This window comes from Oreochromis niloticus, linkage group LG7 (genome assembly GCF_001858045.2).
Source record: "Oreochromis niloticus isolate F11D_XX linkage group LG7, O_niloticus_UMD_NMBU, whole genome shotgun sequence".
Taxonomy (NCBI): domain Eukaryota; kingdom Metazoa; phylum Chordata; class Actinopteri; order Cichliformes; family Cichlidae; genus Oreochromis; species Oreochromis niloticus.
Genome location: NC_031972.2, coordinates 42,285,095 through 42,310,160, shown reverse-complemented (window position 1 = coordinate 42,310,160; position 25,066 = coordinate 42,285,095). Strand labels below are relative to the sequence as shown.

The 25,066-nt window shown below is 40.9% G+C and overlaps 2 protein-coding genes across 13 annotated transcripts in view; one reads left to right on the top strand and one right to left on the bottom strand.

Moving 5' to 3' along the window:
• Positions 1-1,882: 1,882 nt before the first annotated feature.
• Positions 1,883-11,160, bottom strand: LOC100706832 (proton myo-inositol cotransporter). 9 transcript variants are annotated; one of them, XM_005454162.4, is made up of 13 exons: positions 10,148-10,304; positions 9,599-10,068; positions 9,237-9,396; positions 8,847-9,058; positions 8,631-8,739; positions 8,332-8,495; positions 7,843-7,957; positions 7,359-7,484; positions 6,245-6,363; positions 5,475-5,627; positions 3,592-3,764; positions 2,570-2,638; positions 1,883-2,455 (listed from the first exon to the last, which is right to left on the bottom strand). In XM_005454162.4, the coding sequence occupies exons 1-13, from the start codon at positions 10,195-10,197 to the stop codon at positions 2,447-2,449; spliced, it is 1,929 nt and encodes a 642-aa protein (XP_005454219.1). In that variant the 5' UTR covers positions 10,198-10,304; the 3' UTR covers positions 1,883-2,446. The 9 variants fall into 9 exon arrangements, 8 of the variants coding, with proteins under 8 accessions (XP_005454219.1, XP_005454222.1, XP_003449203.2 ...); XR_001224769.3 differs by having other exon boundaries at positions 2,570-3,764; XM_005454165.4 differs by lacking the exon at positions 10,148-10,304 and adding an exon at positions 11,045-11,160 and having other exon boundaries at positions 1,883-2,638.
• A 2,737-nt stretch (positions 11,161-13,897) lies between these two features.
• Positions 13,898-25,066, top strand: part of lrrk2 (leucine-rich repeat kinase 2) — a 30,520-nt gene continuing 19,351 nt past the window's right edge. Inside the window, exons 1-14 of one of the 4 annotated variants that reach the window (XR_003220871.1) lie at positions 13,898-14,631; positions 15,341-15,426; positions 15,802-15,911; positions 17,127-17,215; positions 17,854-17,991; positions 18,985-19,119; positions 20,860-20,991; positions 21,813-21,932; positions 22,265-22,425; positions 22,507-22,586; positions 22,679-22,785; positions 22,932-23,061; positions 23,169-23,293; positions 23,998-24,125. Coding sequence is in view for 3 of the 4 variants with exons in the window: in XM_005454169.4 (XP_005454226.1) it covers positions 14,496-14,631; positions 15,341-15,426; positions 15,802-15,911; positions 17,127-17,215; positions 17,854-17,991; positions 18,985-19,119; positions 20,860-20,991; positions 21,813-21,932; positions 22,265-22,425; positions 22,507-22,586; positions 22,679-22,785; positions 22,932-23,061; positions 23,169-23,293; positions 23,998-24,125 (1,677 nt within the window). In the remaining variant the exon portion in view is untranslated. The remainder of the gene's footprint in view (positions 14,632-15,340; positions 15,427-15,801; positions 15,912-17,126; positions 17,216-17,853; positions 17,992-18,984; positions 19,120-20,859; positions 20,992-21,812; positions 21,933-22,264; positions 22,426-22,506; positions 22,587-22,678; positions 22,786-22,931; positions 23,062-23,168; positions 23,294-23,997; positions 24,126-25,066) is intronic. The other 3 variants (XM_005454169.4, XM_019357940.2, XM_005454167.4) reach the window with 3 other exon arrangements.

Below are 25,066 nucleotides of genomic sequence, written 5' to 3'. Positions count from 1 at the left end.
TAACAATGTACAGAATATGTATAGAAAAATTGTACGGCGATATGTATAAAATGTAGAGTAAACTAACAAGCTGCTGAGTAAGATGACCAAAGGAATGTTAAGCTGCATTATAGAGTCTGACAGCTGCTGGTAAGAATGACCTGCGGTAGCGCTCCTTCCTACACTGTGGGCGTAAAAGTCCACTGCTGAAGGAGCTGCTCAGTGCTCGTACGGTCTCATGCAGGGGGTGGGAGGTGTTGTCCATGATGGATGTTAGCTTAGACAACATCCTCTCCTCCCCAACCTGCTCGATGGACTTCAGCGGACAGTCCAGGACAGAGCTGGCCCTCCTGACCAGCTTGTTGAGTTTCCCCCTGTCCCTCTCTGCCATTCCACCACGCCAGCAGACCACAGCATAGAAAATAGCCGACGCCACCACAGTGTCATAAAATGTCCTTAGGAGTGTCCTGTTCACCCCCAAAGGACCTCAGCCGCCGTAGCAGGTGGAGACGACTTAGACCCAGTAGAGTGGTTGAAGGAAAAGGAAAAGTGGGACAGGTGAGGTGCATTTCATGTCCCCCGGTGCTATGGGGGACAAGCATTTTTAAATAAACATTTCAAACTATTTACAGAACAATCAGCTGTTCTGCATCAAATCTGATGCCACACAAATCATTTGTGCCACTCCAAAAAATAATTTCTATCCCCTATGAGATAAAGGAGAACAACAGCCTGATACCTGCAGGCCTGACAACAGGAGATGTATCACTCCTGTAACACCTGTAACATTCAGCAGTCGCCTCATTGTTCTGACACACAACAAAACTATTGACTACACTACACACTAACTACACAAGATTTGCGCTAAACGTCTCAAATCTCTCACATCTCAAAGCACCGCCGTCACTCCTAAAACCTCCCCCCGTATCTTAACAACTAGATGCCACGTTGCCATATCATTTTTCGATTGGTCGACATGGTACTTTTTTGGACAAATAGGAAAGGGAGAGGGGGGTGGAGTTTGTTTTTGTTCACAGGCGGAGAGTGCTTTCGAGCCTTTTTCTTATAAAACGCCGTTTTTACCGTTTCTTCCCGCAGTAAATATAAACAACGACAGTATTCAGGAAAAAAAAACCAAACATTGGATTTTTTTTTTTTAATCATAACTCTGGTTTTACGTGGCCTATCAACACAATTTAAAAACTGGTATAAAGTCCACACTTTTTCCGTCAATTGTTCTGTCTGTCCTGCTCACATCTCCAATGGTTGTACACGTTGTCATTAACGTGGCTTCACTGCACATCAGCCATGCCGCTTTGCCAGCTAAAAGACCGGTGTCGGCACATAAGGACGCTGTCATAGCCTGTCAACCACGTTGATTAGCTGCGTATATAAGAATGTAAATCGCATTATTGGCTGGACTATGGGATAAGGTAGCATCGTTCTAATACAATATGGGAGCAGCCAGTCACTTACTGACTAACACTGCAAAACAGAATTGTTAAAGTTTTAATTTTAATTTCAATTCAGGTTAATTTTTTTGTGCGCAACACAAATTTTCTGTGCGCAGAGACCGTGCCAGTAGTGCGCAATTGCGCACGTGCGCAGCTTAGAGGGAACATTGGGGGCATCCCATTGTTTTCTGGGCCACACACAGAAGTAATATATTAAAACACTCTGTGGAACAGCAGCAGGAGGACACCAACAGCCTCTGGGAGATGTTCTTTCTCAGGATCTTTGGGAAGTAAAGTCTCTGTTATTCTTTGTTTCAGTGTTGTGAGCACTTCAACAATTTTTCATGCCGTCTTAGACTCTTAGAAATGATGTCATGTCAGCAACTTCAATTACATTTGAGCAACACTCAAATGACCTTTTCACACAAAAACTGACTTCACAAATCAGGCTCTTTTGACATGTTTATTTATCAAATACGACATTGGTGAAAAGAAAACAAAACACACATATATTGTAACTTTGGAAACAGTTAACTTTTCATATACAAAATGCTGACCATCTCATTTATCCATAAAATTCATTTATGGCCTTTTAACCTGAAATGCTTTCTCCTCGAAACTGTCAAGACAATCAGCTCTGTTCACCCGAGGGAAAACTCTGTCCCATACAAAGGTGGTAGTGTCATGAGTCTATTCTTTTTTCCCCCCAGCACAGGAGGGAAATCCATTCATTTCAAACAAAAGCAGAATGGATCTGTAACTACAGATCATGTCGTTTTAGGTATTAAGCATTTTCATGTTTCCATGTGGACGTTTTGTGCAATTTCCAAATATATCTTAACCTGTGCTTGATGTACAAAAAAATAAGGCCGCATGAAAAATATTTAATAAGAAATCAATATTTGTAAATGCCAGCAGTGCCAATAAAGCAAACTGGTATTTATCAAAGTATCCCAGTGCAAAAAGGACATTCTGTTCAAAAGCCCTCTGTGGGACGTTGTTCTTGATCACCATTATCTGAGCTGCAACAACAAAGGTATAAAATTGAACATTTTGAACATCAAAAGGCATTTTTCTTTGTACTGTAACATAACATCAAAGTTTGTAGCACTTTAATACCTCGATGCATTACTTACAGTTATATAGGCTATGGCACTGTCTGACTCCATGGCTCCATAGTTTGCTTGGCTGAATTCCAAATCATGCTAAAAAAACAACAACTTGCTATAGCAATCTGGCACGTAGGAAACATACTTTATTTATCACTTTATTTTATTATTTATTGAAAAAATAAAAGACTTTAAAGTGCAAAGTCACCCACTTTCTAGATGACAACAGAAACACGTGATTAGTATTTTTGACACCAGCGCTGATTGGAGGAATAACCCCATGTTAATGATTTCGAAAAGATGTGCAAACGTCCATGTATGGCAGAAATCAGTGAAAGCAGTTTCATAGATCTTCAAATTCTCAAATCCTTATAATTTCACCACAATCATATTTTTGCCCGTATGTCATTTTTGTAGTTTATAACAGATGGATGGTCAGACGGAAATCATGCAACTTAATGGAATTAAAGATGTGAAGGTAAACGATGAGTCAGCAACCAACTGTGTGGTTAAAACAAAAAGAAAACAACAACAAAAGGCTTGTTTCTAAAAGGTTTCTCTCCAAGAAAATGGAAATATTTCACTCATTTTCATTGTGGTCTGATCAGTTTGTAAAACAAGGATTTTCTGATCCCAGCAACACTGTCACAGATTAACTGTGCCCACAGCAATACTGCGTAGACACCAGTCAATATTCCCTTTTTATTAGTGCATAAATGACGATGAGAAATAAGGAGGATATTCAAAAGTAAGAAATGCAAAGCAACCCGACTTCCAGGTGAGATAAAGGCAGAAGTAAAACTAAGAAGAAATTTGAAAAAGTTGCTTAAATGAAAGAAAACACCAGTTAAAGTCAACCCCAGGGGAGCTCTAGCCTGCGTTTGGTCCCGTTCAATCACAGCCACCAGAGGGAACCGTGAATACCTTTTCCTCCCCGCAAGAGCAGTCATCCCAGGAAAACCAAAGGACAGAGTGGAAAGCGAACTCATCCCAGTCTACTCTACATCTGAGGCGTCGTTGTCAGAGGGGAGGTAGTTGCTGCCTTTTACCCGGATGTATTGGACATGACGATTGTCGTTGAGTGAAGGATCTCCACAGGAGCAGAGCTGACCTGCGAACAGGTTCTCGATCTCTTCCAGCTGTAGGCCCTTGGTCTCTGGGAGGCAGCCCAGTACAAAGATGAGACCCAGCATGGCCAGGCCCGTGTACAAGAAGAACGCACCTGGAATACAGGGATTTTTGGAGTTAGGCTCAAAACTATGAAGTTCTTGGCTATAAATTAAAATTGATAAATGTATGTGTGAATTGTTTATGGAAATATTTAAATAGGGAAAAAACAAAAAAACAAAACACCTAATAAACAAATGCAATTCCTCTAAATAACCTTAAAATAACCATAAAAAGCTATGTACACTGCTCAGAAAACTTAAACACAGCATCAAGTCAAGCTTGCAGGATATTGATGTGGTCAGTTAAGTAGCAGAGGGGGTTATTCATCAGTTTCAGCTGCTTTGATGTTAATGAAATTAACATCAGGCCCCAAAACAGGAATGGTTTTACAAGTAGAGACCACTGACATTTTTCCCTCATCTTTTCTGACTGTTTTTTCACTTGTTTTGCATTTGGCTAGGGTCAGGCATCACTACTGGCAGCGTGAGATCATATCTGGACCCTATAGAGGTTGCACGAGGTAGTCTAGCTCCTCTAGGATGGCAAATCAATACGTGCTAATGCAGAAGGTTTGCTGTGTCTCACAGCACAGTCTCAAGAGCACAGAGGAGATTCCGGGAGTCAGGCAGTTACTCTAAAAGAGCTGAACAAGGCTGAGAAGGTCCTTCAGTAGGACCCATCAGCAGGACCAGTATTTGCTCCTGGCAGGATGGAAACTGCCAGAGCTACAAAATGACCACCAGCCAATCACTGGTGTAAATGTCTGACCAAACAACCAGAAACAGACTTCATGAGCATGGCCTGAAGGCCCAGTGTCCTCTAGTGGGCGCTGTGCTCACTGCCTGGCACCGTGGAATCTAACAGGCATTTGCCATAGAATACAGAACTGGCAGTTCCACCAACCCTGCTCTCACAGATAAGAGCAGGTTTACCTTCAGCACATGTTATAGCCGTGAAAGTGTCTGAAGAAACCACGGAGAACATTATACTGCCTGTAACATCTTTCAGCATGGCTGGTTTGGTGGTGGCTCAGTGATGGTCGATGGAGGCATATTTCTGGAGGGACCTCTACATCCTAGGCAGCGGCACCCTGACTGCCCCCAGACCCCACTCCAGTGCAGTTGGTCCTGGGTTCCTCTTGGTGGACAACAATGCTCAGCCTCATGTGGCAAGAGTATGCAGGCAGTTCCTGGAGGATGAAGGACTCAATGCCATTGACTGACACCCACGCTTGCCTGACATAAATCCAATAGAACAACTCAGGGATGTTATGTTTTGGTCCATCTAACGTTGTTGGGCTGCACCTCAGGCTGTCCAAGAGCTCAGTGATATCCTGATCAATGTCCAGATGTATGAAAGCCCCAACGTTCTCAGGCACGCATACAAGCAGGTGAGGGCTGTACAAACTGCTGAGTACCATTTTGAATAGCTGGAATGAAGTTCAGCAAAATGGACCAGGCTGCCGCATCATTTTTTCACTTTTTCAGGGGTATCTTTGAATAATTTTCATTTCCATCAAACGACTCGGGATGCTTACGTTCCAAACACATTATCCAGTCCATATCATTTTTTCCCCTATGGAGGTCTGATCCTTTTACTTTTTTTAAAAGAAGTATTTAACCCAATTAACCACAACTCAACCAGGAATAAATTCCAAGTGTGTGTCCCTTTCTTTTTTTTTTTTGCTAAGTTTTATACTTTTAGCTTTTCCAGTTACTTAATCTCCTAAAACACTTTAGCTGCTATCTTAATGCAGTCTTACCATAATAAGTAAGAAACTCTGCAACATGGAGAAACGTCAGAGACACCAAGACATTGAAGATCCAGTTGACCCCAGCTGAACAGGCGTTGCCAGTACTGCGCGCCCAAAGTGGGTAGATCTCAGAGTTCACTGTCCAAGGCATGGGGCCCATACCTGTAACATTCAAAGAGGTTGGGTATGAAGAAGCATTTTCTTACATCTTGAAAATGTTTTCTATTTCTATTTCCATAACTCATTTCTTAGTGTCACATTACAACGTATTAAAAAGTGATGATTTTGTTTTCAAATTTGCAAATGTTTGAATAGACATGATTTAGTATAAAAGATGGACCCAGATTCTCTGTGTGAAAAGTTATACTAAGGCGTAAGTGCCTTTTATAAGGAAGGAATTTTTAAGGCAACTTTTAAATGAGATCATGTGTTTTCAGAAAAGTCATTTTCAGATGGGGCGACTCATCTGTAGATGGTTTATTATTTGAACGACAGCCTGTTCATCACAAGTTCAGCCAATAAGACAGCAATGCAACAGTCAGACCGAGCGCTCACTCGTCAGCTTTATAATGTGTCTTCACTGAATGTCACACAGTAGCCATAGCCATCATTTATACTGTCCAAGTTACCTCACAATCATCTAACTAAATTAGGGGAATAGACTCAGCATGTTTAGGTTCAGCTGCAATAAGATGGGGATGGCTATGAACTTAGAAATAATAATTAAAATAACAAAATAAAAACAAATACAAACAAACAAGAAAAAATAAATTTTAAACCTGGAGCAAAGAATGCGAGGTAGAGGATGAGGCCAAAAAGAACAATCCAGGAGTAAGATGAAGGACAGTAGTTGTAAGCCCAAATTGGATTGTCGCTTGCTTCTGTTCCATTGGAACACCTGGATTAAAAATAAAAAATAAAAATAATAATAATAAAAAATAGAAACCATATTGTACTTCATAAAGCCATGCTACTGTTTTACATTTAGATTTTATTTCATTAAACATAACGTTATCAAATGTTTTACTTATCTTACTTTCATTGTATTGCATTTAGATTTTTACTTATTTTGTTTCTTTGATTTACTTAACTTTTGGATTGAATATTTGTTTTATTTTGTTTTTTCCCCCCTTTTTAAATATCTGTCACATTATATTTTCCTTTTATTGAGCTAATTATCTCAATTTTTGGGATAAATAATGCAGTTTATCTTAATAATATTTGATCTGCAAAACAATCTATTACAGTGCAGGTCATAGACAGTTATACTTTAATACTTCAAGTATTACTTTTAGTAGTATTTAAAACTGGATCTTAAAATAATGCTCAGACAAATTAACTGAAGGTCAGGAAGAGATGTGATATCCAACTCAAGTTTAAAACACACAACACATCACCACACCTATGACGTAACATTGGATCCTGTTAATGTGACACAGACAGGAGGCTATAAAACTCCACCCTTCTGTTCCTTCTAACCACTGTCTTACAACAAAGAGGATCATTCAAGTTAATAATGGACAGTTTTATCGGCATCTGTTTGTATTTAACATTACATTATATATGTAAAAGATGTCTGCTGATGGCATTGCAAGACATCCCTGTGTTTTTGGTTTTGGTTTTTTACCTTGAAAATGATTGCATTAGTAATTAAGTTGAGATTATATCATGCAGGCTTATATTTTTTCCATGAGTTTGTTAGCACTATTATTTCACTACTTCTTCACTTCTTTCACTTTATCCATCCACTTAGCAGTCATATCCAAGAAAGAAATCACTGGAACATCTTTCAGGACCTTTCAATGTTTTGTGAGTTAATGCATACAACTTCCCTTAAAAGAAAAAAACCTACAATCATAAACAAACAAAAACAAAAAACCCCAAATATCTGACCTTCCCCAGGCTGCATGATCCGTGGATGACTGATTGACAGGAACACAGGAAGAGTCGTACACGTTGGTGCCGTTTTCAAGGAAACAAAATCCACAATCCGGATCCAGCATGCAGCCTTCACAAGACCTGCAGGACAGAGATGAATGCAAAAGCTCTCACATAAGACACCACCAAATCTACTGAGCAGCAGACATCAGGCTTTTAAAGATTAATCAAATACAGCTATTGTTGGAGATAGAAGGAAGAGTGAGGGGTTAAAAATCACCAGACATGCATACACGCACTCCAAGAATGAAAGTTAGTGAAATCATTTTCACAGCAGTGAAGAAATACCAAGATAAGCATTGACACTTAGCCACAAAACTGTCATAATACAACCAAATGTTGAATGACAACATAGACAGGAAGTTGAAGTTCCCGCATGCTATGTTGCAATGCAAAAATAAATAAAAATTAGTGCAGTGTGATTTTTTTTTTTTTTTACCCATATGTCCTGCAGGTTGAGTTTTGAGGGTCTAATGGGTGGAAGGTTATAGGAGGAGAGTTCTGGGCAGACAGCAAGAACCCAACTGCCAACAGAGCCAGACTGAGACAGGTGCCTGCATCGGAAACATAATGAGACAAACACGCTGAGAAAGATGGAAAATCCTGGAGGGGTGTGTGCATAAAGAAACAGTTCATTTTCATATACCTGAATAATATGATCGACCAAATATAATACTACTACCATAAAAAAAACACATTAGTTTTACTTCTGAAGTCAGTCTGGTTGCAAAAGCCCCAGAGATGTTTACATGAAAATGACCCCAGTCCTGCCCACTGTAAACACTTTTGGACTTAGTTACAGTAAGAACACACTTTTATAGTTTTATTGCTGATTTGTGACAAATTATGTTAAATTAACTTAAAAGAAACACCCCCCAAACTTAAAAAAAATGCATCTATCAATCAAGTAATCTCTGTAATTACAAACCTAAAAGACTGCCCAGGGTCAGCTTCCTGCGACCCACTTTCTCAACAAGCCAGACTCCCAACAAGGTAAACACAAAGTTGGTAGCTGAAGTTGCTGCGGCCAACCATATTGCCTGTTTATCATCACGCACCCCAGCCATCTGCACAATGGTTGCACTGTAGTACCTAGAATAAAGCACAGGACAGCACAGGATAGATTTACAGAAAACACACATGCTCTGATGTAGCGCTTGAGGTTTTACAGCAGTGGTTAGCATTGTCATGCGGTCTGAAACTGAACAAAACAAAAAGTCAGCCTACATGACGGTGTTTATCCCAGACAACTGCTGAAACATCTGGAGCCCACAACCAATGATGAGAGCCCTGCGAGTCGGCGAGTGCCTGAGGATACGGAAAATAACAGGCCCACCTAAAAATAACCAGGAAAAAAAGAAAACACACAGTGTGATTAAGCACACGCAGATAACACCTGCTATGGTGCACAACTTACTTTCCCTTTTCCCAGACATCGTTTACCTCCATTTAAATTTTTCTCTTCTTCTTCTTCGATGCTGGCTCTGATGGTGTCATACTCCTCGTCAATGTTCTGGCCTCCTCTGATCTGGCTGAGAACCTGACGGGCCTCTTGGCTTCGGCCTTTTTGGAGGAGCCAACGGGGGCTCTCGGGCAGAAAAATAAAGCCGAAGAACTGCAGCACGGAAGGAAGGCTGGAAAGGCCTAACATGTACCTAAAGCATGGAGAAGACACAACCTCTTGGAATCTGAAAACTCTGGTGCCCTTATTGGCATTCACGGCAAAGATCCACATAATGGTAAAAAAGGGATAAATCAAATTTAACCAAACAAAACTAAACCCCTGTCATGTAAAGCCCTTAGCACAGGTGAGAGAGCAGCGATGCTGCGTACCTCCAGCCGTCTTGTCTCAGGTAGCTGAAAGCCCCATCAACCACACTGGCAATGAACTGGCCACCAGTGATAAAGAGGGAATTGATGGTGACCAGCTGACCTCGCAGGTGAGGAGGGGAAACTTCTGCGATGTACACAGGAACAGTCATGGAAGCAATGCCTAAAGGCAAGGAGGGGAACAGTTTCATGCTAATGTACAACAGATGCATTCCCACAGACAATTCATATTACATCCTAGCTCTGTGTTTGAATACGGCAAATATTGAATAATGAAAGTCAAACAAAGGGCTCCTTATAAGAAGCAAAATCATAATGGTGACTTTACCTCGATACAAGCTGTAGTGTTAAATAAAACAACTCACCTATGCCCAAACCAACTGTAATTCTGCCAACAAGGAGGACCACCTTGTCTGGGGCAAGACTCAAGATGATGCCACCGACAGTGAAGATAAAGCTGGCCACAAGGATACAGATCCTGCGCCCCAGCCACCCGTTCAGGTAGCCTCCACTCAGGGCAGAAAGCGCTGCAGCTCCCACAGTACTGGAAACCAGCAGCTCCTGCCACAGAGCATTCAGGTTCATTTCCTTCTTTAGGAGAATCATGGCTCCAGAAACCACTCCAGTGTCATACCCAAAGAGGAATCCCCCCAAGGCAGAGAAAAATGCCAACAAATAGACAAAAAGCGGCTTGGGGGCATCCTGGTCTAGGAGATTCTCATCCACATGCCTAGATGGAGGTCCTATGAGACTCCGCTCTCCATCGTCCCCGGCTTTCTGTCTCCTGCTGGCCATAAGGTTGCTCATGTGCTCCAAGCTGTACTCATCATAGCTGCTGGACATAGGAGAAACCAGAGGTTAAGCTCACCAGGGGTTGCAGGTCACCACTTTATTAAATAAGCCAGGTGACATACTTCTGTGAGGAAGTGGCGGTGACGTGTACATGGATGCAGTCATTTCCCATTAATACAGATTACAAAAAATAATCATTTTGTTGTTGTTGTCGTTTTCCCCCCAACAAAAAAATAGCAATATTTTCAGTGCCACACTTTCCGTTAACCTCTAAGTTAAAGTCCAAACCTGGGGGTGTTTTTAGGTGTCCAGCTCGAGAAAGCAACACGTCGTGATTTTAGCAGCTATACTAGCTAACTTTGATGACGACAACATTTCGTGACAAACTCCTGTGGTTAACCGAGCGCCAGATTCTGCTTGTGTCGCAGATTTCGGAGTCGCGCCGTGGGAAAGCTGCCTAAACAGTGTAGGTTGATGACTTTAAACAGACTTTAGATGTTTTTGTTCACCACTGACAGCGCTACTGCTTTGCTCTGCGTGCAGCCATGTTTGTGCGTGAGGTCACGTGCCCACCCGGCTACAAAAACAATGTTGTTTCTTTTTTTCAAACTGAGTGTTTACAATGTCCCTACAGCACCGTGCCAAACTCCATCCAAAATGTCATTTTTAACGAATTTGTGCTCAGCGGAGACTGTTGTGCACGTAAAACCAGAGTTGACAGCACATGTATTGTCTACTCGAAAATTCGGCAGAGATGTGAGCGAACAATTTTCATTCAGATTACTTTTTTCCCCATGTATATATTTTTCATTCATCTATTTTTCATTACTTTCATGTGTATTTCCGAATGTAACTTCTACTTCATTTATTCGTATAATGCTAAAAGTACGGAATGGTAAGTGACCCTTATGCCCCTCGTCCCCATAAGTTATCTGTTTGCAGTAAAGTCAAATAAGTCGCATTATTGGACTTTAGCCTGTCAGGTCACCTTAACTATCTGTGAAAAAACTCTACCATACCTGTAAAAAAGCTGCTTTCCTCCAGCGCACAGTGCTGCTGTCGATATGCTCTTCAACAAACAGGAAGTCTGTTATGTGGATCATATGATATTATCCCTGAAAAAAAAAACGTAAACACGCCCATTTGAACTGTAAAATGTAGCCCAACTGGTTCTTTTTATGGTAGTCGTGATTAATGAGCCAAGACAGCAAGAATTTGCACTGGCCACAAAACATGGCAAAGATTTTAACTGTGAGCACTTTATTATGCGCTATTAGTAAGTTTGGGCAGATTTAGATGGATACGTTTCGCGGAGGTAAATATTAACTATTACTTTAGAGAACAAACAGACACTTGACAGATAAAGACACGTTTTCCACCGGGCTTTCCTACATATAAATTGTGCAAAAAGCAAAACCCATCCAAATCGTGGTCTAATGTATACTTTAAAACACACTAAGCAGTCTTGAGTCCTACAATAAAATTTCAGGACTACAATCTCTAAACAACAAGTGACCGAATACAAAAAATATAACATACATCAACAATAGCATAACATGAATGCCCAGTGGTCACGTGAATAACACTGATTATGTGTTAGTGGGTGGGATATATTTGTGAAGGCTAAACAACTGAGTCAGAGCATCTCCAATACTAAACTGTTTAGGAGCAGTGTTAAATCAGCAACAAGGTCATGAGCCCTCAAGGCTCACTGATAGCCTACACATGGGGAGCAAAGAATGGTCTGTGTGGTCCGATTCAACAATTCATGCATGTTCTGATAGAAAGGTGTGGGAATACAAATGTTTTTTGTTTTTTTTGTTTGTTTGTTTTCTTTTGGGGGGGGGGGCAAGTAAACCAGAGACAACTCTGGTGATATCAGTCGCACAATTACAGTTTGAATCTTGGGGGGGGGGGGCATAATTAAGGTGGAGGTAAAAGATTTCTGGGAAAAGTGAAGTCATGAGTACCGACGAAGGTGCCAACAATGGATGCATGAGGATTAGAAATAGATTTAGAAGTTTCTCTTCCTTCTTTCTTTATTTAAGTAGTCTTTCAGAATAGTTTTGAATGATAAAAAAAAAAAACTGCTGAAAAGTGAAGATATTTAGGCATATCACTGGTTCATCCCCTACACTAAAATTACAAGAAAAAGTACAGTCTAACTTTCAGTCTTCCTCCTGTGATCGATGACGTTTCTTTTATCTGCAGACATTTTTAAAAATGAGCCGTGGGGTTGTACCCAATGCTAAATACAGGAAAAATAAGATATGACCACGATGTCAAGCTGATATTCTGTGCTCACCGACTCTCATCCAATCCTCAAATCAGATGGTGCTCTCCTTGCCAGGGAACAGCTGGACCTGAACCACAGCTTCCAGGGATACTGGACGTACCTAGACTATAACATAGTTTGTACTTGTGTTATATAACTTAAACAACATAGTTTTGTCAATGATTTCTTGTTTTAGCCTCACACTCATTTACTTTCCTCTCTGTGGGAGAAAAAGGTCCACCCTTCACACAAGTGTCCAGAACATAGGGCCACAGGTCTGATGATACAATTACAAAATTGATCATCAACCTGCAGCCTAGGGTCTCTTATTGCCATGTGCAATTATAGACACCCTTATGTTTGAACATGGTCTTTGTTATCGACAATTTCTGGTTTGCACAGAAGTCTAGTAATAGAACATCACTCTGGTTCACATCTGGCAGGCCGTTCCTCCCAATCACGCGCCTCCGGGTCTCACTGTTGTTGCCCACATGAGCGTTGAAGTCTCCCAGTAAGACGACAGAGTCCCCAGGTGGAGCACCCCCAGGCACACCACCTAGGGACTCCAAGAAGGCCGGGTACTCTGAACCTTCGTTTGGTGCACGGGCGCAGACGACAGCCAGGACCCATTCTCCAACTCAAAGGTCCAGGGAACAAACCCTCTCATCCACCAGGAAAAACTCCAACTTATAGGCAGCAAGCCAAGCGGATGCTAACATATTCTGACCAAATTGTTTCCAATTTTCCACATTAGGTACAAAGCAACACTGAAAAAGCTTTTACTTTGGAAGCCAAATCATATTGCAAAAAAACAGCAATACAGTGTAACTCTAACAAGTGGGGATGGGTGCATTGATGCAAATATTGAAAGTACTGATCCCAGCATTGATATTGCTCCTGCTTCATGAAAAAGTATTAACGTCTGTGCAAACACCGGTCCTTTCAGGCAGCCACACTTTGCTCCACCCTCACCTCCTCCCTGTGGTTTGTTGCTGTGGAGTCACATGACTTAGGTGCACCTGGTGTCGAGATATTTATAGCTGTAAATGAAAACACTGCAAACAGCGATGCATGTAGGAATTTCTCCACTATGACTTTATTGTGTCACAACTAGACAACAGTGGCAGTACAGATTAAAAGTATACAGTTTTACTGTTGTTTACATTCAGTGATGCCACCTAGTTATGTTAATTCTATGTGGAGCTGCTGGTGTGGTGGGATTTTTGAGTTGAGGGGGCATTCCACAAAATATTTCTCACCGGGAATTCGGAACTTCCGACTTATTCAGGAACACAGCATTAAAAAAAACAAAGTATCGATCATATTACCTATTATCGATTCAATACCAATACAAGCTTTGGTATCGATCCGCTCACCCCTACTATACAGGGGTGATTACTTTGGGAGGACACCTAATTTAGAGACTAACTGAAATAATTAAAAAATATTTTAGAGTTTGCTTTAGTGTGGGAATTTTCCTCCATCATACACAGCAAATGTCAGTGCCAGGTCAAGCTGCATTGTTGTAAATCTGTAAATCAGCAACTGGCATTAGACGCAGAGTGGGAGGGCTCACTGAAGCCACTCGTTAGCCTGTAAAAGTGTAGCCTGAAGTAAAAAACAAAAAAACAAACAACAAAAAAACCGTTGGGGGGTAACGTAATAGCCGCTTGACTTGGCTCTCTGTCTGACTTGCTTCCCCTGCCAGAGAGAAAGTCGGATTCTCTCTGACTCTATTTTCAGCTTCCTCTTCTGTAAGCGGGGAGTTTTTACTGCCTGCAGTCATATGATGCGATCGTAGGAAAGCAGGAACACGCCTTTCAGAGAGGACTCGCTTCGTTTTCACATCCAAGCAACATAAAATCACCGACTCCGCAAAGAGGAACTTATTCTCTGCCACAGGAAAGTTAGCCGAGGACTGTGATGTCGGAACCGAAACTCCGCGACACTGACCGCTTCCCTTGTAGCGACAGCCACTTATAGCTGTCTGTAGCTACTGTATTATTATGCAACACAGCAATTCAGTAATGTTTTGTAAAGACATGAGTAACTACAGTGGATTTTCAGTGAGTTATTTATACGCTAATGCTGCGCTCAGTGTGGCCGCTCGAAGGCCGTTGTCGGTTCTGAGAGAGCGCAGTGATTGACCTCAATGCACGTCAAGTCGTCAGCTGGAACACCGCACTTTAAAGACCATGGTTAACAAAGAGGAGCTGGAAGAAAGGCTGAAAAAACTTTTGGTGAGGCTGAAAACTCCCCAGGAAGACAGGCAACTGTGCACGCTGATTCAAATCATCCAGGATCTGCTTTTCCTGGCGCACACCGACTATGGTAGGAAGCACATTGTTTCAGCGTGTGCATCATCACGCTGCTCATAAACAGCCATCATTTCCTTTTGGCATTTTTTCATTGCCTTATGAGAATTAGGTCAGATTAAAGTTTTTTTATTCAATCAAGTAGTATTTGCCCAGTGTGAAATGTGATATGACACTCACTACTTTTGCATGATCGTTTTTATGGTTTTATTTATTTCAGCCCACAATGTAATTCACTCTTCTTGGTTTTTGTTTGTTTGTTTGTTTTTTAACTCTGATCCTTTTGTGCATTTTTTCCCTTCCATCCTTCCATCTTCTAGTCTATTGATGCTGTATTTATTTGTTCATATGGTCTACTTTAAGGTTTGTTATACAGCAGGTTAATGATTTAGCTGTTTTGAGTAATTTCCCAGTTTTGGCGATAAATAAAGCATATCTTATCTTAAATACAAAACATAATGTCTTTGGGGTCATACTAAGGCCATTATAGTTTACTTAAAACTAGGTGTGAAAACACATTCAAGTTACCTGAAATCAAATTTAAAATGGGATTGACTTAGATTTGTAGATTTTAAGCACAGACTTGTACCTGCACAATGAAGCCCTGCTGTAATGCTGCCTTGTTATGCACATTTAAAAATAGGAATGAGGGTAAAAGACCCAGTCACTCTATTCAAAACTAATGGGACTCATCGTGTCTTCTTATCTCTTGTTCCATGTTGTAGCAGCTGAACTGTTTGAAGACAAAGATGTCCACGTGCCCCTCGTGCTGGTTCTGTCTACCCACATCAGCAGCAGAGGAGTCCAGCAGGTAATGAATGACACAACAAGAATTAGCCATTATTATGGCAGGTGGTGCTATCTGGGTGAGGTGAGGTGTGTTCAGCAGCATCACTCGCTAAAACAGCCTCAGCTCTTTGTTGTTGACAAATCATCTGTGGACTGACGCACCTATACATCTAGCATGTCTTGTGACTGACGTGTAATGCTAATTATCAGAGGTAAGACTGCATATTGAAGCAAACTGAAAGTGAGATTGTAAGATTCATATATGGCAGCAGGTTGTGGCGCTCTTTCTCAGTACTGTAATGTGTATGCTTGAGATCAGAATCATTACTTTTCATTGGTTTATTATAATGACTCATTCCCGTCATTTTAATAAATTGTTTGTTCTTCCTTTTTACAGGTTGGCTGGTCATTGCTGTGTCAGCTGATTGAAATATGCCCCACTACACTGGACCAGTTAACCAGACCTTTGGATGAAGCCCAAGAGTGGGAGGTAGAGGGAGTGCACCAGTAAGTGAAGACTCTCTGGCAGCTGTGGGCTTGATGCAGCACCACTCATTTAAATGAATGACTATCATGATGGCTCATGCCACACGAAGGTACATGAAGTATGTAGCCGTGGTCAAGACAACCTGCTCAAGTTCAAATCAAGCATTAAAATTGGAAGGAAAGGTGATTGGAGTGACTTTGAATGTTGCATGTTGTTGCTGTTGGTTCCAGATGGGCTGGGCTGAGTAATTCATAAACTGCTGGGTTTTTCCCACAGAACAATCTCTAGGGTTTACAGGGAGTGGTTCAAAGAAAAAATGTCCAGTGAACGGCAGTTCTCTGGGCAAAAACCCCTTGTTTATACCAAAGGTCAGATGACAGTAGTCAGACTTTATAGTAAGGCAAACAGTAACTCCAAAAACAACTTGGCACTATCAAGTTATGCAGTAGAGCATCTCTGAATGTTCTTCTGAGATGCACAGCAGAGATGCACAACATGTTGAACGCTGAAACAGCTACAGGGGCAGCAGACTGCACTGGGTGTCACTCCTGTCAACCAAGAACAGGAAACTAATGCTACAGTTAAAACAATCTTGTCAAAATTGGACGACAGAAAACTGGAAAAACGTTACCTGCTGTGATGTGGCTTGATTTCTGCTGCGACGTTCAAATGTGAGGGTCAGAGTTTGGGATAAACTGCATGAATGCATGGATCCATCCTGCCTTGTAGCAACTGTTCAGGCTGGTAGTGGCGAAATGGTTGTAATGCCACAGCGTAACCGAGTATGGTTGCTGATCATGTTCATCCTTTTATGACCAGTGTGCCCATCATCTTTAACACAACTGTGCACCATGTATAAGCTCAAATCATCCCAATCTGGTTTCTTGAACACAACAATGCCTATGCTGAACTTTAAATGACCTCCACAGTCACCAGTTCTCAGCCTGGTAGGACTCCTCTGGGATGTGGTGGAATAGGAGATTCGAGTCATGGTAAATCTCAAGGCAAAAAGGGGACTAACGGCCTGTGAGTGTAATTTCATTTGAAGTTGTTGTCGGGATTAAATAATCAAGTTAGTATTTAGGGTGAAGTAGTTAAAACAATATATATCATAAAATAAGTTTTAATTCAGTTAATTTTTGCAAAGGTTTGGTCTTTCAATGGAGATGGAAAAAATGACCTAATCTATTTGGCGACAGCCTTGGTGAAGTTTTTGCTTGTTGTATGTTTTCCAGGCAGATCCTCAAGGTGTTATCTCAGTACAGCGCAGATTGTCGAGTGACCATGGTTGCACTCAGAGCCTTGGCACTGCTGCTCAGATCAGGTATGAATACACCGAAGGTCCTTCCTGCTACAGATGGCACCGCCAAAAGTCTTATTTGTCATTTAAGACTCTTTAATGTGTCCAGGTTAACCACCTTGTTTTTCTTTAAGTGATTTGTTTGCCTGCACAGTCACACTCCTTTCTACTCTGTGTAGCTGAGTGATTTGAGGCTTCTTAGAAAGGTTCAGCTAATTCAAGCATTACATGGTTTGCATACTAGCTGGATTTTCTGTGAACTTATAATGTTGGCAACTCCACTGCTAAGTACAAGAACCCAGCAACAATGGAACAAATATTTCCTGCTTCTAAAAAATGTTTACATAATCTAATAATAATATCTGTGCTTGTCAGAAGAATTTCACCACTTATCCAACATGCATTTATGAAAAAAACATTTTCTGATAACATAGCTAATGCATACATTGTAATAAGAGGAGCGGTCAATGGAATAGAAATTCTGAAATGTTTTTAATCTGCAGGTTTAGGGTTATTGCTTTTTGTTTGAGCTGGTTGGGTATAAAACTAGACGGGAAGTTTAACGAGAGGCTCAGATAAGATAATCGAAGCAGAAAATAATCTTTGGTGAATGGCTGCAAACAGATATTCATTGTACTTGACATTTTATCTCTCGTACATAGCCAAGATTCCTCTGCTGGTGCTGCTGGAGGAGGAGGAGGACGTGTTTGGCCTTGTGGTGTACGCCATGAAGGCGTTTCCTACAAGTGAAGAAGTGCAACTCCAAGGCTGCACAGCTCTGCAGCTGCTTCTGGAGGAAGGTGGGTAGATACACACTCCAACCTCGTAGCATGTGGATTTATTATGAACTTAAATGTGTAGTCTACACTGTCTTTGTGTTTCTAGTGTCTTACACTGATCGGTGACACTGCCTGACTTTTATTTTAGGAAAGAGATTAAACTAGTTTAACAACTATGCTCTATGTCATGTGAGTGTAATGCTTGTTAAATACAGCATGCAGTCATTGTCTTTGTGACCTGAGGGTGGTTCCAAGTCGGAATGTGAATGCCTAAAGAAAAATGAAATAAAGAGCCGCAGCGAGAGTCCTGGGGGGTATTTAACACTTGTTATTTTAACCCGTTAAATTCTCCAGGAAACACTTTCCTGTCTTCCTGCTTACGTTTCTTCAGTTGGACTTTCTCGTTCTTATTTGCCTCAGTGATGCAGGCTTCTCTCTTACATCATCATCATCGTCACTGCTTTTTGGGACACACGTTTCATAAATCTCGCTGTGATTCTGCATTTGTGTGTATTTCTTGCTCAGTGTTTCCAGTCTGTAATGACTTTTTCTGACTTCTTACCAGAATTTGTTTACTGTTAATCAGTCTGCACTTCATTAGGTACACCTGTTCAATCACTTATTAATATAATCTAATAATCAATGCAGAAGAACACACATCATGCAGTTTCAATCACATAATGTCACCGTATTCAATTACTAATGTGCTAATGTGAGGATGTTGACATGTATACAGGTAGCCTGTTTGTATATATTAATGGAGACGTTACAAAAGAGAAACACGGTGCACCGAAGAATAAAAACTCGAATAAAGTTAACAAAAAAAGAAAAAGAATATACAAATACATCTATGTACTTCTATATTAATGTCGAATGTACATTTGGAACACAAAGTTTGGCATATAATCATCCACACCAGCATGTCAAATTGAGCATTTTGTTAGCTTCACATTAACATTTTCTTCTGTGTGTTGGTGAACGGCAGCTGTATCTTTACTGCGTCTGTGTTTGCAGTCAGTGATGACCACCTTGTGGAGTTTGTGGAGAACCAGGATCACGCTGTGGTTCTGGCAGCACTCAAGAGGTTTCCGGACAACTCAGAGATGCAGCTGCAGGCTTTAAAAGCGCTGCTTCCTCTGGCTCACCCTGGTAAGTCCTGATGACATCACAGTGATCTTTATGATGTCCATAGAGTAAAGAAAAAAAAAACCCCGTGTTATTCTTACTGCAGAATTGAAGTGTGTGGTTTCCCTCGGCTAATATCGTCTTCATTTTGCTTTGCTGAAGCCACAGTGGTAACAAACACAGGTTATGAAACAAGCACATAAAACCTCGCATGGTCAGTTTGTAGACAGACCACCAGACCATGATGTCACTGTAATGCTTTTTAGGGACTCTTGATTAAATTTCCATTATCCCTCTAATGCCATTAAATAAGTGTACAATAAGTGTCCTTCTGAGAACTTGTGGGACAGGATAGCCGTGCATGGTTGGAAAGAAAAATGTCAAATCGTCATTGTGAGAAAACATAGCAGCTTATTCAGTGAAGACTCTCTGAAGTATATTTCCCAGTCAAACATGTTACGAATGCAGCAGATAATTGCATTGGAGACTTCCTACAGTTCCATGAAATTTATTTTTATTTTTAGGAACACTAAATGAAATTATCAGGACGTGGGAAGTCCGAATCCTGTTTTTAGGATTACAAGGATTGCATTATTAATATTATTATTTCTTTTGGCATCTTCCAAAAAGTTATCCATAATTTAAAATGGCACGAGTTAGGATGCCAGGACAGATGGAGGGCATTTGCTGTCCAACTTTGTTACAGCACCTTATCTGTTTAATCTGTAACTCAAAGAATTAATGATCAGTTATTGTGTCTTATAAGGGAAGTCGATATATATTAAAATGAAAATGATCATCAGTTACAATTTACCGAAGGATTTTAGGGCTGATTTGGAATCACTATTCACTATTTTGGTATTTTCTCTGATATTGATGAGATATTTTGCTTTATCTTCAACTTAAAAAGCACTTAACATTAACAGTAGCTTCTAACTGGGATTCCTTTTATTTTGGTCATTGCAACAAACCCAAAGGTTGCACTCTTTAAAAGCAGGCACTCATTGCTGCCAGGAGAGCAAGTTCTGCAAAGACTGTTTAAACACTGTTTAAAAGAGACTTTTGTTATGCTGCCAGGAAGTCCAGGAGAATGGTGGAAAGTACCAGTAACAGTGTCAGAGTCAAAAAAAGGACAGAGAGCTGAAAATAGGAACAAAATATATATTAATGATTAAACTTAAATAATCCCTAGCCTGATTAAGTGGAGTCAGCTGAAAGTTGTCATACCTGCTGTAAGGCAGGGGAGATTAGGCAACATCACAAATGAGCCTGGTATGGCCGTAACTCATTCACTACCTTTTATAAATATGACTTATAAGTAGAAGATGTACTTTAAACTACTCCATCTACTACTCTTGTAGTGGACGATGGATCAGCTATGCTCCTATCTCAGTCATTTCAGTTATTCTTGGCTTGCATTGAGAAGCTGGAGTTAATTTTTTTGAGGTTGCAAAAGCAGCTGCAGAGAAAAGAACTGATCTCACTTCAGAGATGTTCTCTGAAATACGCAGGACTGTACAGCAGATGATGTGTTACTTTTACGCATCATCTAATTTTGAACTGATTCAGATCTCCATTATTTCTGTATGGAATATGTAACCATTTTGTTTAATAGAATTTTTTTGTTGGCCGAGTGTGTAAATCTTACTTATAGCTAGTATGTAAGTGTGTTATACTACTCATTGCAGTTTTATGCTGTTTGTAATTCAGCAGTACTTTCCCGACTCAAAGACTCAGGTGGAGTTGTGTACTTTTCTTTTGCAGGCAGTAATGTGGAGGTGTTGATGTCAGGGGGCACTCGGTGCTACAGCACCATCATCGCTGCCATGGATGCTTTCCCTGAGGTGGAGGAGCTGCAGGAGAAAGCCTGCTCCCTGTTCAAAAGGTTTACTTCAGGTCAGAGCGAGTGGAAAAGGAGAATAATAATATTTTGATGGCCTTCTTCTTCCTCTAATGTAATTTAGTAATTACATTGTTTTTGTGGATGTGGATTTGTTTTTCCATTCTCCGTGCACTTTTGTGGTTCATTTCAAATGCAGAATATTAATTTGTGTATTATCATAGCTGATAAGAGCTATTGAATTAGACTCACAAGACTTTGAATTACATCCACGTAGGTGACATTTTACATACTGTATTATATACTGGTCCATTAAATTAGTCTTTCAGTAACATTTCTTAGTGATCACTGAGCTCATTCTCCCACAGACTGTTTTGATTGCTGTTGTTTTATCAGCAGTTTTTGGGCCTCAATGAAATGGCACAGCTGACAAAAGTGAAAGTAAAAGTAAATGAAAAGTGAAAGCAGAACTAAACACAGTGGTAACTCAGGCATCTGGAACTTCCACCGTCCCACCTGCCGAATGCAGAAACATGACCTATCCACATAACATTCACAGATGGCTTACAAACCAATTTCTGAGCCAACAGTAAACATTATTAAGTATCACTGTTGTTAACTATACAAACTAAATTTAAAAAAAAAACAGTGTTAAATGGGTCCAACTCTCAGATGTACAGTTAATAAATAACTCATGAATAACTCACTAGTAATGATAACACTGTTTGTTGAATCCTCGCTGTCAACACAGCAGTGTTTGGATTTCATTCGTTCGGATAAACTAACGTGTTTTTTCACATGACAGATGAAGATTGAGGAGAATAATCAAAGTAATCAGAGTATTAATTCTGGGTGCTCGGTTTATGGTGTCTTACAGAGAGTTACAACGACATCCTGGTGAGGAATGGTGTCCACAGAGTCGCAGTCAGAGCCTGCCAGACTTTCCCTAACAACGCCAAGCTGCAAGCCGCTGCTCTGTCCTGCCTGGCTAACCTCAGTGAGGACCCACATTCACAAACTATATTTAATGGACGTGTGATGGTCTTAAACTCAACATCAATATATAGTGATGTTGCACATTTTTTTAAATATTGGAGTTCAGAAGCAGCACATTTTCCATATAACCGCGATGTTTGCTTACTTATTTCACTAAAGTCTTCAAGCCCTGCATCTGTTTTTAAGCAGATGTAGACGCAGACGAATAACCCAAAGCAACTGCCAAGCTTTGTGGTGAAAACCAGATGATACTAAAATGCAACTGTCTCTTGACTTTTCTCCATTATGCAAAAATGACACAGTGATTGACACAGACTTTGTCCTTTTTGTTAGCTGCAACCATCGTGCAGAACAAAGCGGTGGCCGAGCAGGGTCTGGAGGAAGGAGAGGAGGAGGAGAACAGGGGTAACGGGCAGGTGGAGGACATGGAGCTGAGCTGGATGAAGGAATGCTTTACTGCACTGGAGCTCCACGCAGATGAGCCAGGTGTTCAGGTCTGTCTAACGTTAGGCTCTCGAGTTTTACATGGTACTCCTGAAGACTTGAACTTATGTAAAAATCACTTGTACTGTCAGGAAGCTGCGTGCTGGGCCATTCACAGTCTGTTACTGCACGGAGCTGCACTGAACCATCTAGAAGAAGAGCAGGATGAAAGGTGACATAGTGACATTTAACACGTGCGTTTATAGCCGTTGAATCTGTGCGAGAACTGAATGTAATGATGGCGTTTGGGTATTTGCTCCACAGGACTCCTGTTTATAGACAGCTGATGGCGGCCATGCTGCTCCACTTCGCCTCTCCTAATGTGTTTAATGCTGCTACCAGCGCCATCGCCACACTCATCACAAACAACAGTGAGTCTCATGTTTCCACACGGTGTGCAGAGATGCAGTTATGATCTACATCTGTTTGTTTGTGTGTGTGCTATATATCTCTCTATATATTATAAAAACAGTGCTGTTTTGGCGGTTGCCACGGTAACTGTTTGCTTTGTTTGCAGGTAAAATGCGTTCTTTGCTGCTGTCAAGTGGCCTTCATGTGAATTTGGTGGAGATGATGAAGAGACATTCAGACTCAGCCGAGGTTTCCATCAGTGCCTGCAAACTGTTAAACCTGCTCTTCCAGGGAAGGTGCGAACGAAGACGGCTCCCATTCTACGATGAAAAAATTCAGACACACTGAGGAGAGCATTTGGTGTTTCTCACAAGCTTTGAAACTAGTCTCCCTGTATTTGTAGGACAGCCAGTCTGGATGAGTTGACCATGGCCATGAACCAGATCCTCAGCACCATGAAGTTTCATAACTTTAATCTTGAGGTTCAGCTGGAGGCTCTGCAAGCCAGCTTGGTCTTCCTTTGCCCGGGTACACTCTTGTTTTCTTTTCTCACTTCAGTTCCCAGCAGCTACGTGTTCTTTGTGTGGTGTTTGTGCACAGAGGTGACCTGCCAAACAAAATGGCGCACAAGCAAAGTTTTTTTCCCCGTCTTCTCCAGCAAGGCAGCTTCTTTACCACACTAAGCTTCGTCCCAAAGGAAGATGGAGAGTATCATTTATGAGTATTATGTTGACTAGTACTTAGTCACAGTGTATGAAATGAGCTGCTCATAATGAGGAAATCGCATCTATTCGCTAATGTTGCAGCCCTCAGAGCATATCATCTATTTTTGTTATGGAATTTTGCTACATGTGCTCTTTAATTAAAGGGACTTTTCACATCTGAGAGTCTAAACCACGGTTCCTGTTTTTGTTCTGTTGTGTATATCTGATCCAGCTCATTTTGGTTTCACATTGCAGTTATGCAAAGGCGGTAAGACCTTTACATGACGAATGTGCATGGTTCATTGTACTTGACTGGTTGGCAAACAAGGGTGTATCTGTTGTAAGTCCTTTTTGGCAAGTTGCCTGGCTCAGTTTGTATGAATACAAGAGAAACAATAGACAGATTCTTTGTAATCCTTATGCCCTGTGATATTTAAAAAAAAAAAAACAACTCAAAAAACTCTCTTTCGGTTGTGTCTGAGGGTCCATGTTTACTCAAGTTCTTGTCCTCACTCGTTTCCTTCTCAGACAGGAGTTTAAGGGAGCACGGCAACTCGGTCGCAGATCCCGACATGGCCGACGTGTCTCTGAAGGTCCTGAAAAACCAGTGTGTGGTGGAAGGAGCTCACATCCTCTACCTGGAGGCTCTCAACAGGGTATGGGCAACACCAAAAAATATTTTGGACTTCTTCTCTTTTTCACACATTTTGAGCATATTGGTTTTGTTTTGAAATGCCCAATAGGAGATCCTAATAGGATTTTATGTTTTAAGAGATTTTTTTTTTCAATAAAGAGAAAAGGACCTTGTGAATATTCAGCTGCAGAGCTCCCGTAGCCTGTTCTGCAACTAGAAGATCAGAAGGATTGTGATTACATTTCTGAAAAGATTTTCTCAGTTGGCATATTGGTATGGACGGTGAAAATGTCCACCTTTATGCTGGAGTGTGGATGATAAACACTGACTGAATCAGCTTTGGAAAAGAGTGAAAACCAGAAAAAAGACACCACATGTCATCGAGGAAGTGAACGTCTGTCAAGTCTAAACAGTCATTTGTCTCATATTTAGTGTTTTATGATAAACAAGTCATGACTTCACACAATGACTAATAACTAAATACGTTTTTTGTGCTTCATTATGTTTTAACAGAACACAAACAGCAAAAACTCTGTTGCCAGAGGCCATGACATCTGTGATAGAGTAATGTCTGAATAGCAGTTTATTTAACTTAATAATTTGTGCATTTGAATCCCAGAGTGCTAAAGAAGACATGATCATTCAAACAGGGCACTTTTGGCTGTTGTTTTATTTCCAAGGGGCCACCAGAGTGGCTTTATCCGTATATTGGATTTGTCACAGTTTTTATGCTGGATGTGCTTCCTGACACAAGCCTCCTATTTGTCTGAGTTTAGGATGAGCAGAGAGTACACTAGATTATGGCTTAGGCTGGATTTGTGTCTATTCCTCTTCACAAACTGGGGCTCTTTCACGTTTGAGACAAATATGTTAAGGATAATGTGATTTTTATTTATTTTACAAGCCAAGAAACTTCTCTTAGTCTTAGTAGAGTCCCAGATCATGAAAGTTGTTTTATGTCAT

What these genes read in the sequence shown, in the direction of transcription:
- LOC100706832 (XM_005454160.4), bottom strand. Translation starts at nt 10,197, where the DNA reads ATGGGAAATGACTGCATCCATGTACACGTCACCGCCACTTCCTCACAG. An exon ending in TACAGTTGGTTTGGGCATAG is followed by an intron (nt 9,397 to 9,598) that starts GTGAGTTGTTTT and finishes CCTTGCCTTTAG; the next exon opens with GCATTGCTTCCATGACTGTT. An exon ending in CTGAGACAAGACGGCTGGAG is followed by an intron (nt 9,059 to 9,236) that starts GTACGCAGCATC and finishes TCCATGCTTTAG; the next exon opens with GTACATGTTAGGCCTTTCCA.